Source organism: Typha angustifolia, chromosome 7 (assembly GCF_048772165.1).
Source record: "Typha angustifolia cultivar Huaian chromosome 7, ASM4877216v1, whole genome shotgun sequence".
Classification (NCBI taxonomy): Eukaryota; Viridiplantae; Streptophyta; class Magnoliopsida; order Poales; family Typhaceae; genus Typha; species Typha angustifolia.
Window position 1 is genome coordinate 14864928 of NC_133245.1, and position 15859 is coordinate 14880786.

General features: G+C 39.8%; 2 protein-coding genes across 3 annotated transcripts; both read left to right on the forward strand.

Annotated features, from left to right (window-relative positions):
* Positions 1 to 5868: 5868 nt before the first annotated feature.
* Positions 5869 to 10343, forward strand: LOC140762735 (beta-fructofuranosidase 1-like). Of its 2 annotated transcripts, XM_073100661.1 has the most exons (5): positions 6595 to 7563; positions 9201 to 9362; positions 9463 to 9698; positions 9784 to 9871; positions 9942 to 10343. In XM_073100661.1, the coding sequence occupies exons 1-5, from the start codon at positions 6703 to 6705 to the stop codon at positions 10140 to 10142; spliced, it is 1548 nt and encodes a 515-aa protein (XP_072956762.1). In that variant the 5' UTR covers positions 6595 to 6702; the 3' UTR covers positions 10143 to 10343. The 2 variants fall into 2 exon arrangements, with proteins under 2 accessions (XP_072956763.1, XP_072956762.1); XM_073100662.1 differs by lacking the exons at positions 9201 to 9362; positions 9463 to 9698; positions 9784 to 9871; positions 9942 to 10343 and adding exons at positions 5869 to 6420; positions 6556 to 6564; positions 8716 to 9163 and having other exon boundaries at positions 6698 to 7563.
* A 1460-nt stretch (positions 10344 to 11803) lies between these two features.
* Positions 11804 to 15544, forward strand: LOC140761944 (monocopper oxidase-like protein SKU5). Its single transcript, XM_073099490.1, has 9 exons — positions 11804 to 12223; positions 12359 to 12468; positions 12542 to 12812; positions 12910 to 13048; positions 13166 to 13532; positions 13719 to 14084; positions 14171 to 14249; positions 14801 to 15000; positions 15105 to 15544. Exons 1-9 carry the CDS (start codon positions 12065 to 12067, stop codon positions 15208 to 15210), a joined length of 1797 nt encoding a protein of 598 aa, XP_072955591.1. The 5' UTR covers positions 11804 to 12064; the 3' UTR covers positions 15211 to 15544.
* The last annotated feature ends 315 nt before the right edge of the window (positions 15545 to 15859 follow it).

Genomic DNA, 15859 nt, shown 5'->3' on the forward strand with positions numbered 1-15859 from the left:
ATCATAGTAAAATAAACCCTTTTGACATTAAATCTAGGATGTGGTCTATTTTTAGAAGGTGGTTAGTTTGATTCAAAAAAAAACTCTAATATTTGGTTTCCCTTAATTCAAAATTTATTTTAAATATTATTCTCTTTCATAGAGCTTTTGTAATTTAATTATATTTTACTTAAGTATATATATATTTTTTATAAAAAAAATTATTATAATAGAATGCATGTAATTTACATATGTGACCCAGACTAGAGTAACTCATTGCAAATGACAAAAAATATATATATAATTAAATTACAAAAACCCCTCTCTTTTCGTAATTTAAAAAAAATACTTTAATTTCTCCTCGGAATAATAGTAAATATATCGTATTATTATTTGGCCACCTGGCAGTAAATTCTGATTGCCTAGGCTTCGTCCCGTAGCTGTACCTCGAGATCCTAATTCACGTACGTCGCCATCCTGCTATCGCAGCACCAACATCGTGCTGGCACTTTTTTCTCGCCGAGGAGAAGCTTCCGCGAAGCCGCTCCTCGCTCGCTGCCGAACCCCGCCGGCCCCACCGCCTCCGTATCCCAAAGCCAGCAGCTCTTGCCAAGCCTGTAGTCCTGGAATGGAATCCCATGTCCTTATGGTGCCGTGTCGACTTCCCATTCGCCAAATCCGTAGGTCCCACGTTTATTTGCAGAACCATGCACGTCACGGTAACTATCCGAAGATAAAAATCCACACCATAGATCTTCGACTCCGATATCTTCATCCCAAGCCCATTACCTCGACCTCTTCACTCCATCACCTCTCTCTCTCTCTCCCAAGAGGGAGTGAGGGAAGAAGCATAACCCAATAAGAATAGAAACTTAGTGCGTGCGCTAATTCTTCATCAACCCAGCCATGGCGGTGCACATGGTGGTCATGGCCAAGCTAAAGCTCCTCACACGCGGCGCCGGCCACAGTAACTGGAAGCTTCTGATAGCCTTGCTCTGCCCCTTCGCCCTAAAAGTACCCTTTGCCACCCGGCTCCCCTCGTCGTGGGCCGACGCAGCCTTAGCCGTTCGCCTCTTCCTCTTCCGGCTCAACCGCATCGTCTTCGACGACAGCACGACAAGGCAAAGGAACGGGAGGTGGGGGAGAACCCTCCGGTTGATCCACATGCGGGCCGTCGACGCCGCCGACGAGGGGAGGTATAGGATGGTGCACGTCAATGAGGAGATGTTGAATGCTGTATCCATGCTAGCTCTTTAAAAGTATTTATGCTTATATTGATATGAACGATGGTGCACTTTAATGAGGTGGGTTTAGATTCCAAATGGCCGATTTCGATCTGATCGAGTTATATGTGTATCGATTTGTGCAGGGTAATAGAATGAATGATATAGAATAAGAATCATAAGATGCAGTATATTCTGTGTACGAATTTTAGATATTCATTGCCGTGCATTAATTCTTAAGTTGGTAATTTTCTAGCTATATAATTAAATTACAGAGTCCACCTGAAGTTATGTTAATTTTGTTTGGCTAGCTAGCATGTGATTGCCCATGTCCACTGTGTTGGGAACAACACAGGACCAAACTATACTTACCCATGTCTCACAAACTACAACATATAGTTAGATGAGGAGGAAAATAAGGCATCGACCCTTTAACAAGTCTTACACTAAGTTGACATATAGACTGACCAACTATGTAACATAATATTAAGCATAGAGATTAACACAAGCATTCTTAGAAAGAAGCAGAGAAAATTGACTACAATTACCTTGGAAACAAGCCTCTTGCATGGCCAAACACTAACAACACCATAAATTGAAGCATCAAAAGGTTTGAGAGGTAGTCAGAAACAATTCAGCGTCCTACGGCATTAGTCGACATTATAAGACCTCAAAAAATAAACATGCAATACAAAAGAGATAAGGAGAAGCATGCTAGGCCAAAGCAACTCCATAACAGGTATAGTCTCTCGCATACACAAGAAAACTCACAACAAGCATAGTTTTGACAAATATTCCATTGGAACCGCAAGCCCACACAGATAAAGCATAGCTCGATAAAAATGGAGACACCCAATCCAATGACCTCGAAGTAACTAAAGGGCAAGCAGCAGAGAAAGGACAAGTTGGTGGTAGTAGGGCTCAAGTTGATTCTAAGACGGGGAATAAATCTAGATAGGCCAAAACATGGCTTCAGCAGCCATTGCTCTGAGGCGAGGGGACAAAGCTACATCATTAAGGGAACATGACCAAGCTGCAGATAGGCATCCTCACGAGCAAGGGCTAGTATGGAGGGGATGAACTACAGCATTAGCACCGACAAGGGCCCACCAAAGTAAGGCAGCAGTTGAGGGGGGCGGAGAAGAAAGCAAGGGTGGATGAGACGTGGGGGTAAAGGGAGGAGAGCGCCAATGACGATGAGTGAAGAATGATAGCATCAAGAGATGAGAAGGAGGAGAGTGGTGGCAAGCTGCAGACGTTGGCATTGATAAGGAAGAGGTGTGGCAGTAGCGAGGATCGGCGACAGAGAGCACAAGTGAGTAGAGAAGGAAATTCGACCTTTATAGAGGAAGAAAAGAGAGGGAAGACGAAAGAGATATCTCCCTTGCGCCAAACTCTAGCTGAGCTAGGGCTGGTGTATGGAGGTCCATTAGTGATCAATCTTGAACCTTACATGATAAATAAATATTCCTAATGGCACCCTTAGAAATGGAGGTGTCAACAAGGCAAGCATGAGTGTGCTAAGCATTTCTCTTGTTTAATTTAGAATTAAACATAAGAACTTGAACATGAGTTAAGTTGAAGTCCTTGCTTGTGTTTAGTTGGAAAAGAATATGAGCCAGCATGTTTAGCTTGGCGACCTAAGTCAAGCTCATTTAGAGCTCAACTCAATTGGCTATGGTTAGGCTAGTAAAGTTTTGGAACTAAATATCCAACCCTTACTAAATCTCAATTTAACAGCTAGAATACATAGCGCTTGTTCTAAATATATATTTACAAACAAGCTAAGTATTGCTTCTGTTCAGCTCATCTATATTCCCAGCTCAAATGTTGACAAATGTTGGTTCGTATCAGACCTATTTATTAAACAAACTAGTCAAATCTTGAACACTATTTTGAACCCGACACGAATTATTTGTTAATAAAGAGCTAGATTAACAGCCTATGAGCCTACTCATTATCTATATAAAAAAAAACCCTAATCAAAACACTAGATGAATCTATAAGAAAATTAAAATTCTTTAATTGTAATATATGTGGCATGTGATCAGTAATAAAAATGTCATGTTATCTTATTTGTAGAATATTTAAAAAGAGTTTGTAAGTATATCACTATTCTTCTTCTTCTTTTTTAAGTGCACAACTCCTAACATATACAAGGCAGAGGCATGCCAACAAACACACCTGATTGTGGCCTGCCAAAGTAATATCCAGCCCATTTAATCGACGCTCATGACTTGTATATGGCCCAACAAAAGGAACGATCATATCTTCTCTAAAATATAAAATAATAGAGAGTGATAGATTAACTCATTTATTTTCCACCCTCATTAAATTAAATTAGAATCTTGGCCAATTAAGAAAGAGGCAGTTGCTAAGTTCCATTTGATTGGTCGCTATGTTCCATGGTCTCATTTATGTGAATACAACAACTAAATTAGGATCCATAAGTATGTGATTGGTGTTTCTTACTCAGAGAGGGGACCGACGAGCGAAGGCTACATTTCATTCGCTATTGATGGCTAATTTTAATAATTGATATCCTGAGTTGGACCGCCAATAATAACGCTAACCGACATGCATTTCTTCCTCTCCTAGCAGTGCCACTCGGGCTGTCATCGTCAATGAGATGGAAATTTTCAATCATGCATAGCATAATTTTGTTTTCAATCAATGAAAATAATATATATATATATATATATATATTTCTTATTTCAAGGATATTGTTCCTATGAGAACAATGCATAGTATATTGTTCTTATTATGTACTTTTCCGGAAAGGCCCTTCATCTCCAACCTCTGCGGCATTATATGCTCGGTAGTTGAATGAAGGTATCAATATTTAAGAAGCTATATATATGGAATGAAACCTAACCAATAAATTAGTAGCTTTTGTCCACTGTTTCTAAATGGATGCACTAATAATAAGCTTTATGCAGGCTGAGTTGATGTATATTTATTTACATAGAAAAAATACAGTTTATATCGCTGCAGTGCAGTTAGACCAAAATTAAGAGTGGCTTTATAAACTATCGTTTGCATAATTTAATCCTCTCTAATAGAGAAATATATATATATATTTTTTATCTCGTGCTTCTTAGTCTCAATCTTTGTGGATCACTTGTACACTTTAAAATTGTGAATATTCTAACAATAGACAATATAAAAAGGTATAATGGTTATAATAATATTAACAGAAATTATATTTGGCTGCTAATTTTAGAAGGAAAAACAAACGACTGCACATAGATCAACTAGAAGGGGGTTAAGCGATATAATTAAGAAATTCATAAACACACTTTAGAACTTAACCTAACAACAAAGAATATAATATATATGTTTCCCTTTATTTATTTATTTATTTTTCGGCCATAGATGAGAGTTGAAGTACTTCCCCATATTTAACGTTGAAGACTTCAGACTTCTGCATTAAATATAAGTATATTTTAATCCATTTGTCAACGAATTAGGAGTGTGAACAACGTAAACAATATCACGGTTTCTGAGTAAGATCTTTTTTGATTTGATAGATTAATTAATTGCTAACCCTAATACATCTGCAAGTCATTTGCTTAATTTAATCATCAAGAGGAGAGTAGGTGCACGTGATAAATGCGAGATTGTTAGGTGATTAATCCATGATCGATCCTGTGGACACAACTGATAACCTCATCCAATTATAAAAGACTACTTGCTAGCTCTTGAACAAGGACATGGAAGAGAGACCTCCACGTTACATTCTGTGACAAGATATATGAGGATCCACCCTGGAAAAGTATTTAGAAACTAGCAAGTTGTTGAATATTATTGCATTAGAGGATGGCATTTTCTTGGGCTGCAATAGTGTTTTCTACGTCAAATGGAGTGCAATGTTGACAACTAAGCCATTTGATGTGGAAAATAGTTGTGTTAATTTATTCTCTTTAATTCCATCACGCATAACATTTTCTTGAGAACCATAGAGTATAATTTGTTAGTGGTTTGCTATTTTCAATAACCATGGATTAATTATCCTCCTTAGTTAGCTCCGACTTAATTTTCATATGTTGATATTCTCTTTAAATATTAATTCTTTCATGATCAGTGTTTCATCTTGAAAGCTCATATGTTATGAGTTAAATTTAACTAAGTTTTTTTATAAGAAAAGGCATATATAACTTACTTAGTAGATTAAAAAAACAAAGAATATATAGATACCTTATAATTAACTTAATAAAATCATAACAGTAAAGTTTGAAGCGTGCTCATGCAAAAATGGGAGGATTTCAAAGAGGGATATCCATGTAAAAGCCCTAACTTGGATTGATAGCTAATCATAGAGAGCCAACTCAAGGCTATCAGAGTACCTAACTGTCCCACCTAACAAGTGGCCAATATCAATACAAACTCCTCCTGTCTTCCCTAACTAACTATCAACTCCCATTTTTATGAAGGAGTACCTGCACTACTCCTTTCTATATATCCATGTAAAATTCCTAATTAATCCCCATTTATCCTTTCCTTAACTTGCACTTACTTATAGGCCACACCAAAACGCTTTAAAAAAAAGAAAAAAAATATATATATCCTTTTTTAAAACGAGAGGATATGATGCAAAGAAATTTGCATTTAACGATCAGTATTTTGAACCTTTATTTATGTGAATTAAGTGCGGCCATTCCTCCTCGTAAGAGAAGGAAGAGACAAGGGTTAAAAAAAATTTTAATGGCCCTATCACCTTGGAGAGCCAGGCAATCTACGTCTCTCTCTCTTCCTCTTACCATTCTATTCTTATTCTGAAACACTTTATATAGAATAAAAGCTCCATAAATTCCTAGGATACTACCCTTCTCCCCCCCCCCCCGTCCGTTCTTCCTTCCCACAGTAATGGACGGCCCTGATCATCTCATCCCCTTCTCCTACGCCCCTCTTCCTCAAACCAACCCTCCTCCTCCTCCTTCTCCTCCTAAACGCAAGGCTCCATTAACGTACCTCGCGTTCGCCGCCTCCGCCTTGCTACTGCTGGTCCTCGCCGCCGTGGCGCCGCGTGGCCCAACGGGCATAAAGGAGACGGGGACGGAAACGCCGGCGGCCGCTTCCCGTGGCGTCTCCCAGGGGGTGTCGGAGAAGTCCAATGGCCCGCTCCTCGCCGATTCGTCGCGGTATCCGTGGACCAACGCCATGCTCGTCTGGCAACGCACGTCGTTCCACTTCCAACCGCAAAAGAACTGGATGAACGGTTCTGATCCACTCCCTTCGCTCGCCTCTCCTTTTTAAATTAACCTTTTTTTCCGATAGGATATCCCACTGATTTCTTTTCCTTTTTATCTTATTCCTATTTTGGCTTCGCTTCCCTTCTTATCCTATGGATCAGATCCCGATGGTAAGCTAATCCTACTCTCTCTGTTTCTTTCTTTCAAGTACTTTTGCGGTTCACCCCCTGTTCTTTTAGTATTTTGCTAACGCTTTGAAAAAATTATTACAGCTAGAATTCATATTTACTAGTCATTTGTTAGGGCCGATGTATTACAAGGGTTGGTACCATCTCTTCTACCAGTACAACCCGGACTCCGCAATTTGGGGCAACATCACGTGGGGACACGCTGTGTCACGTGACCTCATCCACTGGCTCTACCTCCCGTTAGCCATGGTCCCCGACCGCTGGTACGACCTCAACGGCGTCTGGACCGGCTCGGCCACCCTCCTCCCGACCGGCGGAGTCGTCATGCTCTACACCGGTTCGACCAACGAGTCGGTCCAGGTCCAGAATCTAGCGACCCCGGCCGACCCGGACGACCCGCTCCTGCTCCGTTGGGTCAAGTCCGAGTCCAACCCGATCCTGCTCCCACCCCGGGGGATCGGGCTCAAGGATTTCCGCGACCCAACCACCGCTTGGTTCGTGAAGTCGGACTCCGCGTGGAGGATAGCCATTGGGTCGAAGAACCCCGACCACGACGGAATCGCGCTGGTCTACAAGACGAGGGACTTCATTAATTACGAGCTAATCCATGGGGTTTTGCACAAAGTGGACGGGACCGGGATGTGGGAGTGCGTGGACTTCTACCCGGTGTCGACCGAGTCAGGCGAGGGACTGGACACGTCGACGGGGCCGGGGGAAGGGGTGAGGCACGTGCTGAAGGCGAGCCTCGACGACGACAAGCACGACTACTACGCCATCGGGAGGTACGAGGAGGAGGCGAACACGTGGACGCCGGACGACGCAGAGTCGGACGTGGGGATCGGGCTGAGGTACGACTACGGGAAGTACTACGCGTCCAAGACTTTCTACGACCAGGTGAAGAAGAGGCGAGTGCTGTGGGGGTGGACCGGGGAGACGGATAGCGAGCGGACGGATATACGGAAAGGGTGGGCATCCCTGCAGGTAATTTTGCGTATTACACCTTCCCTCTTTGTGTATTTTTCTTCCACTTCGCTTTTAAATATTTAGTTAGATGTTGAGAGACCGGCATTCTTCGCGGATTTGCTATCCTTTTTTTAATACTTATTGGCAGCTATACGTTACATAGATGCTATGGACGTAGTAGTATACGTCATTTAAAAAGTCAAACTCAACAAAAAAAAAAAAGAGTCAAACTCGCCACATGACGTTAATCGTGGGCTTTTTAGGTTGTAGGAATTGGGAAAAAGTAAAATGGTATTGGAAACGGGAGTTTCTAAAAAATTTACTTCCTAAGAAACTTTTTATCAGCTTTTATTATTTGGTTAAGAATAAAAAATAGTAAAATTAAAAATAAGCTTATCTAGTATAAGCCCGTATAAATAATCACTTATCTTAATACTAATTTACTAATAGTTTGTGGGGCTTCTCAATACTAATTTTTTAGTAAGAATAAAAAAAGTGTAAAATTAAAAAATAAGCACCTGTGGTATAGACCGTATAAATAATTACTTATCGAAATACTAATTTTTTAAATATCTAAAGATCTAAAGAACTTTAGATATCTAAAAAATAATATAATTTACAAAATATATTTATGCTTCGGAAACTATAAGTAATACATAAAAATTTACTTTAAACAAAATGTCAGAAGTACGATGATTTTGGTTTAATTATTTTAAAATAATGACTACTCATTTATTTTATTTTTTTAAATAGTCAATACGATTTACTTACATTGAACAATATACAATTCTTTCATTTTTTTTTATGAATGTCATTCCCAGAACAGAAGATGAAGAGATTAAGATGGGAAACTTAATGGTGATATATGACTGGAAAGTAGTGTTAGGAAGTATGACTCTACAAGAAAGTCTGTTAATTTAAGGGGAATAAGAAAACTCATTTTCTCAGTGTTGAGTATATATGTGAGATTTTAATCCTAGAGAAAAAAAAAATTGAAATATTTATATAAATTTTTAGGCTTTTATTTAATAGGTCAAGCTTTTGATCCATCGAAATAAATTTTAAGATTTATGTCAAATTTTGTTTCACTTAAAAAATAACACTTCTATCTTTTCAACAAATGTATCAGATTCAATAGTTCTGACAATCTTGAACTCTAATATGAAGCAGTTGAGTGATTCTACTGGTGGAGAGCTAAAGTCCTTCCCTTATTATCGAGGAAAATAAAAAGGAGTTTGTATAGAGACTAGTTGGATTCCAAAATCTGTGACAAACCCTCACGAGAGAGTTGTCGCACATTTTGGTTAAATCCAAAACAAAGGAAAAAGGTAGGGATGAGACTGTGGAAGTCCAAAAAGATATGAACTCACGTATCTGCATCCCAACCGTTCCCACGTGGATGGCACCAAATGGTACATAACTCCCAACCATCGCATTAATTCCAGCCACGTTTCCTTGTGCAGGAAAGACGTAGAGATTTATTACTACTACCAACTAGTTAATTAGGGACCATCACTATTAAATCCAAACTCATCATATCCATAACCTTCTCCACTGTGTTCTATAGTTTTCTCCAATGATCATGTGATTCCTTCCAATTTTTACGACGAAGTTCTTAGATTATTTATATATTTATGCACACATTTACATGACAGACCATTCCAAGAACCGTCCGGTTTGATCAGAAGACAGGAACTAATCTACTCCAATGGCCAGTGGAAGAGGTGGAGAGTTTGAGATTAAGCAGCAAACATTTCAGCAGCATCAACCTCCGTCCCGGATCAGTTGAACCCTTGGAGTTGAAAGAAGCCACACAGGTAGCTATTAGTTAATAAAACCAAATCTATTAATCAGCTCGATCTATCTCATATGTACGTTTGTAACTTACCACGGCTTGGATCTGCGTACATGCCGCAGTTGGATATCATAGCCGAGTTTGAGATCGACCCGTCGGCGTTGGCAAGCACCGTCGAGGCTGATGTCGGCTACAACTGCAGCACGAGCGGCGGCGCGGCCGGTAGGGGCGTTTTGGGACCATTTGGGTTGCTGGTTTTGGCCGACAAGGGCTTATCGGAGCAGACGGCGGTCTATTTCTACGTCGCAAGGCGAGCCGACGGTGGCCTTGGCACTTTCTTTTGCCAGGATGAACTGAGGCATGATTCTTTCTCTTTCTCTTGCTGCACTCTCTTCTCATCTATCCGTGATCATAAAAATAGTGCATGCATGGACTGGATGCAGGTCGTCGCTCGCGAATGACATCGTCAAGAGGGTGTACGGGAGCACAGTGCCGGTGCTCGGCGGCGAAAGTTTATTCTTGCGGATATTGGTGAGCTAAAAGAAGAAACCCAAAATTTAGAACTAAATGTTTACATTTCTAACTAAATTTTTTTTGGCAGGTGGATCATTCTATAGTGGAGAGCTTTGCTCAAGGTGGGAGGACGTGCATCACCTCGCGTGTGTATCCAACTGAAGCAATCTATGGCTCGGCACGAGTTTTCCTATTCAACAATGCCACGGGTGCTCAAGTGACAGCAAAATCTATCGAGATCTGGGAGATGAACTCTGCTTTTATACATCCATTCAATTCCCAGTCCTAAGTTTTCACGGCCAAGGGCAAGTCCCAGTTGTTTGAATTCATTGTTACACTTTCAAGTTCCATTTCTTGATGAGCTTGTTATTAAGTTACATTACACATATCTCAATACAAAATTTGTAGAGTATGTATAGGTTTTGGCGAAGAGGTAGATGTACTTTTAGTGTTCTTTTCTAATTGATAAGAATATTGTCTTATTAATAAATGCCTTTTTTTTTCTAAATATATATATTAATGTTTCATCACTTTCTTCCTGTGTGATTTAGTCGTCCTTCTATTTTCGTTATAGCAAATGTCACAAACTCCAAAGTAGTAGAAACAAATGAACTTCTGTAATTGGAGTCACATAAAGGCCTTTTTTTTCACTAGATGGGCCTTCTCTGGGCCATATATTAACCACATCCATCCAAAGTTCTAACCTTGACTAGGTCAAATTGGCATGATAGAGATCACTCAAAAGAAGAATGTTGCCACTTAATTACAATCATTACGTCTTCTAAACCATTTCTTAACCTTTCTTGTTACTTTTACGGCATGTCTTCACATTTATCATGTTGTTCACCAATAAAAGGCACCTATAGACGCTATCATGCATTCTGCTCATTAAGCCTGAAAACTTCCACCAGTTTGGGCCCATTAAAACCAAATGTTACACGAGTTCGGCTTCTATTCTATAATTTTATTACCTGGTAGGGCCCAAGACCATTTGATTGGTGGGCCGTGGGGGCATTGATTCGATCCACGTGCCTACTCTGAAAAGCGAGACAGTCTCCAACACTGTTACTTATCCACAACACGAAACAGCGATCCTACGAACCGATCTAGTAGGGCCGGGCCCTCCTCTTTGGGTTATGCCGGGAACAATTAATTTCGGTAGAAAATTTTAAATCTAGTCATTGAAACTAAAGAATTCTATATGAAATTATGCATAGATTTAATTTTATCTTGTTTATTAAAATAAGAAAGAGAGAGATATGGGAGTTATAGGGAAAATAAATATTCAAAATTCCCTTCAAAACACCTTTTTTAAAGAAAGACTCTATGGAAAGCTAAATTTCTGGAGATGATTAGGCTTTCCAAATGGGCCCCAGTTGTGGAAAACTACACATCGGATCGGAACTGCGTTGCTGGCAAATTGCTGGAATCGTACATTAACAAGACAAGAAACTCGGCCCATATTTGCTCCCATCCATACAGCGTAGCTCACGTGGCATTGCCGCATTGGGGCTCACTCATCACAAACAAATATTTTTTTTAACGCAAGTGTAACTAAATTTTTATGAAATATTATACTGTCACCTAAATCTTTATAAAAAAAGAAGTCATTCTATTAGTTAAATTTAATTAATCATAATACGTTGCATACTATTTTGCTGTTATTTATTTTTTTGATAACTTTAAAAATAGTCCATCAGAAATATTCTATGAAAATTAATCACAATGTTAATTTCGATGGAGAAGTTTTCGATGACAATAATGTATAAGCACATATATCAGCAGCTTCACTCTTACTAAGATTTACTATATATTTATGCGATGGATATTAGCTTAATTAAGGCCTTTTATAGTGTTCCCTAATTCTGCCGTTGAAGCTACGTAATGTACTAGTTTATTATAAATAATCAGAAAACCGTTTTAATAACGGCGCACAATAGTCGGTCACAGAAAACTAATCAGATCAACAGGCAGACAACCAGACAACCAGTTGGGATCTAGTCTTGCAACTACTCTCGACTACTCTATTACTCTCACTCTCACTCTCTCCAGCCTGCTTGCCTGTCATTATTATCCGCTACTTCCATGGGATTGTAGCAGAAAAGACGAGAGGGGAGAGAGAGTGAGAGAGAGATCCGTTGTATTTGTCCACCTCTAACCTCTTCTGGGTCGATCGATCGATAGGAACGAGTCTAATTAGCTTGTAGAGCAATGGCGGTAAGACGTTTTGGTCCGGGGACGACATTGGCGGCCGTGGCGGTGGTTCTGGCGTCGGCTCTGGTAGGCACCGTCTTGGCCGGCGACCCTTACGCCTACTTCGACTGGGACGTCTCCTACATCACCGCCGCCCCTCTTGGCGTTAAGCAGCAGGTCACATTTTTTTGTAGTAAATTTTCCGGTGTATCCTTGTTAATTTTACGTTTTCAGCCCTAGATTACGACTTAATGATGAATTACACCCAGAGGGATAAAAGCCCACAATGTTCCTTCTCTTTGTTGGTGGCAGGTGATTGGTATCAACGGTCAATTCCCGGGTCCAATCGTCAATATAACCACCAACTGGAACGTAGTGGTCAACGTCCTGAACGATTTAGACGAGCCTCTCCTAATCACCTGGTATACTATATACTCTTCAAATCTTGCTCATACCTTCCTCAAGTGTTTCCTGCTACAATTAATTTGGTTGCAGGAACGGAATTCAGCATCGCAAGAATTCTTGGCAAGATGGAGTCTTGGGTACCAATTGCCAAATTCCGTCTGGTTGGAATTGGACTTACCAGTTCCAAGTTAAGGACCAAATTGGGAGTTTCTTCTACTTCCCCTCCACGAACTTTCAGCGAGCAGCTGGTGGGTATGGCGGGATCATCGTCAACAACCGGGACGTCATCCCTGTGCCCTTCGGGAAGCCCGATGGAGATATCACTCTGTTCATTGGTGATTGGTACAGCAAGAATCACACGGTCAGTGCGATTGGAAAACAAAGAGATGGAAATCTTGTTTAATGCATTCGGGGGGGTTGTAAAGAGCGAGCTTCATGTTAGTTATTAGTGTTTGTAGGATTTGAGGAAGATGCTGGATGGCGGGAAGAGTCTCGGGATGCCAGATGGTGTGCTGATCAATGGAAAAGGCCCATACAGATACAATGACACACTCGTTCCGCGTGGTATCGAGCATGAAACTATCAATGTTCATCCAGGTGAAAACTAATAATAATAATTCTTCTATAGAGTAGATTATTGATTAACTTTTAATTTGCGAGAACTTAGTGATCGTGTATTTATAGTGTTTTTTGTTCTCCCTGGATTTCGATCAGGCAAAACGTATCGTATTCGTGTACACAATGTTGGCATATCTACCAGTCTCAATTTCAGAATACAGAATCATAACATGCTTCTCGTAGAAACTGAAGGCTCATACACCGTGCAGCAGAACTATACCAACCTAGACATTCATGTTGGCCAATCATACTCATTTCTGGTTACTATGGATCAAAATGCAAGTAGTGACTACTATATAGTGGCAAGTGCGAGGATTGTGAATGAGTCTATCTGGAGAAGAGTTACCGGTGTTGCCATTCTGCACTACTCCAATTCCAAAGGCAAAGCATCTGGCCCTCTTCCTGATCCTCCCCAAGATTTCTATGACAAGACATTCTCAATGAATCAAGCGAGATCTATCAGGTTTGTGTGTAGAAATATATACACATCTAGTTTTCATGGTGTTCTTAATAGTTTTCTGACTACATTTGCTGTTTACAAAATGTTTTAGTGTTCATGTAAATGATAGTATCAACAATCTGGAGTTAGACTTTTCTGTTGCTCTATCTATCCATCCTTATTGTGAGAAAGCTCTTGCTCATCAATCAGGTGGAATCTGAGTGCTGGTGCTGCACGCCCCAATCCTCAAGGATCTTTCAGATACTCCTCAATCAATGTGAGCCAGGTTTATTTATTGAAAAATGTGCCACCAGTGGTTATTAATGGAAAACGTCGAGCTACGCTGAATGGAATATCATACTTTCCTCCTGAAACACCTTTGAGGCTTGCTGACCAGTACAAGCTAAAGGGAGTATACACACTTGATTTTCCGACAAGGCCCCTAAAGGGAGCACCAAAGATTGGAAAATCTGTAATCAATGGCACATACAGGGGATTCATGGAAATAATATTCCAGAACAATGACACCAAAGTTCAGTCCTATCATATGGATGGATACGCATTTTTCGTTGTCGGGTATATATGGCACATCAGTTTCACATTCTAGATGCATCCATGTTTCCTTTTATCTTGCTGTTAATATGCATTCACTTTTATCACAGAATGGACTATGGGGAGTGGACAGAGGATAGTAGAGGAACATACAATAAAGGAGATGGTGTAGCACGCAGCACGACACAGGTAACAAGCTTTAGACTTTCCTTCCATGCATGTTCAATAGATTAGAAAGCTTTGATGACAGATAGTGACTCTTTCATGATTACAGTAAATGTGATCTTGTTACCTGGGTTTAGGCAAAACTTTTAAGTATGCAATGACATCATTCTCATCCAGACTAAAACCAATTTATGCTTGTTCAAGAGTCACTAAGAATGGCTAACCAGTAGCTGCAAAGTCACTCCTTGTTAAACCTGACATTACGTGCAACTTTAGATTCACTTCTTGATCTTTAATTGATTTTTCTTGCAATATCTTTATTGAGTGGGGAAGGCAATCACTAAAAATTGATTCTCTCACAAAATAGCCAACAATGGCTCAGCAGTTTTGTTTGTAAACATTGTGTTTTAAATGATATGTTAAATTCTTATCCTTCAGATTGGTAAATCAATGTGTGTAATTGGATATACCTGTCTGAAGAAATTATCAAGAAAAGTGCGATGCTGTTTTATTCTCATATATGACGATATTTTTGGTTGTAGGCATACTAATTAGAACGCTTACATGATGTTCAGGTCTTCCCGGGTGCATGGACTGCCATCTTGGTCTCGTTAGACAATGTTGGCATCTGGAACGTGCGTGCGGAAAACCTTGATGCTTGGTATCTTGGGCAGGAAGTGTACGTAAGAGTTGTAAATCCAGAAGATACTAACAAAACAGAATTGCCTGTGCCAGATAATGCGCTGTATTGCGGTCTCCTACAAAAGTTTCAGAAGTATGTTTCCTAGTAGGCTAATACAATTGCTTCATTGGGCAAATGTTCTTATACTTTTGCTGCTTTAAGATTGCTGCTTATGTTGTGTCAATTTCAAAATGCAGTGAACAAACTCCGCACCACAGAACTTCATCTTCTTCAATTACCTATGTACCTGGGAAGTTGGTCGTATTGATGTTGTTCTTGGTTGCAATGGCCACATTCACATAAAGTTTCTAGTTCAGTGAGGAAGATGACATGGTCGAGTGACTTCCGGTTTGGAAATCTTCTAGAATCTTGTTTGCTGTCAATGAGTTATTATGTATTTGCTGTGTCTTTCATGAATTCCACCCATATGTTTCCAGTTTGGGTTGCGGAAATACCAGCCATTCTTTCTGCCTAAAATTTCTAGGGCTCGTGGTACATTACAAGATCTTGCTTTCCTATTATTACCTGTTTGATTGAGCAAGATTCTCTCTTCATTTCTTTGTATTTACTTTGTTAACATCTGCTTTCATTTGTTCTTCCGATAATTCAAAAGCTTTTCGCAAAACAAAGAATAGTATGGAATATAAACTGTAGATCTACCATGCAGCATATTGTACTCCATGGATACCTAAAGAAAGTTGTAAGCTTTCTGCATTGCTATATGGTGGCTAATATTGTGTATCTCTGTATAATAAAACTCTTTAGCTGCTGATTCTGTACTGCATAGCATATGCAAACCAAGAGAAGTAATTTTTTAGTTTGACTTGAACAACATGAGAATAACAATTTGTTAGCCAAACTACAGTTTACACCCACACCCTATGTGCTGTGGTTTAATTTCAACTTATCTCCTTGAACTTCATATTTAACCACATAACTCTCCTGTGATTCA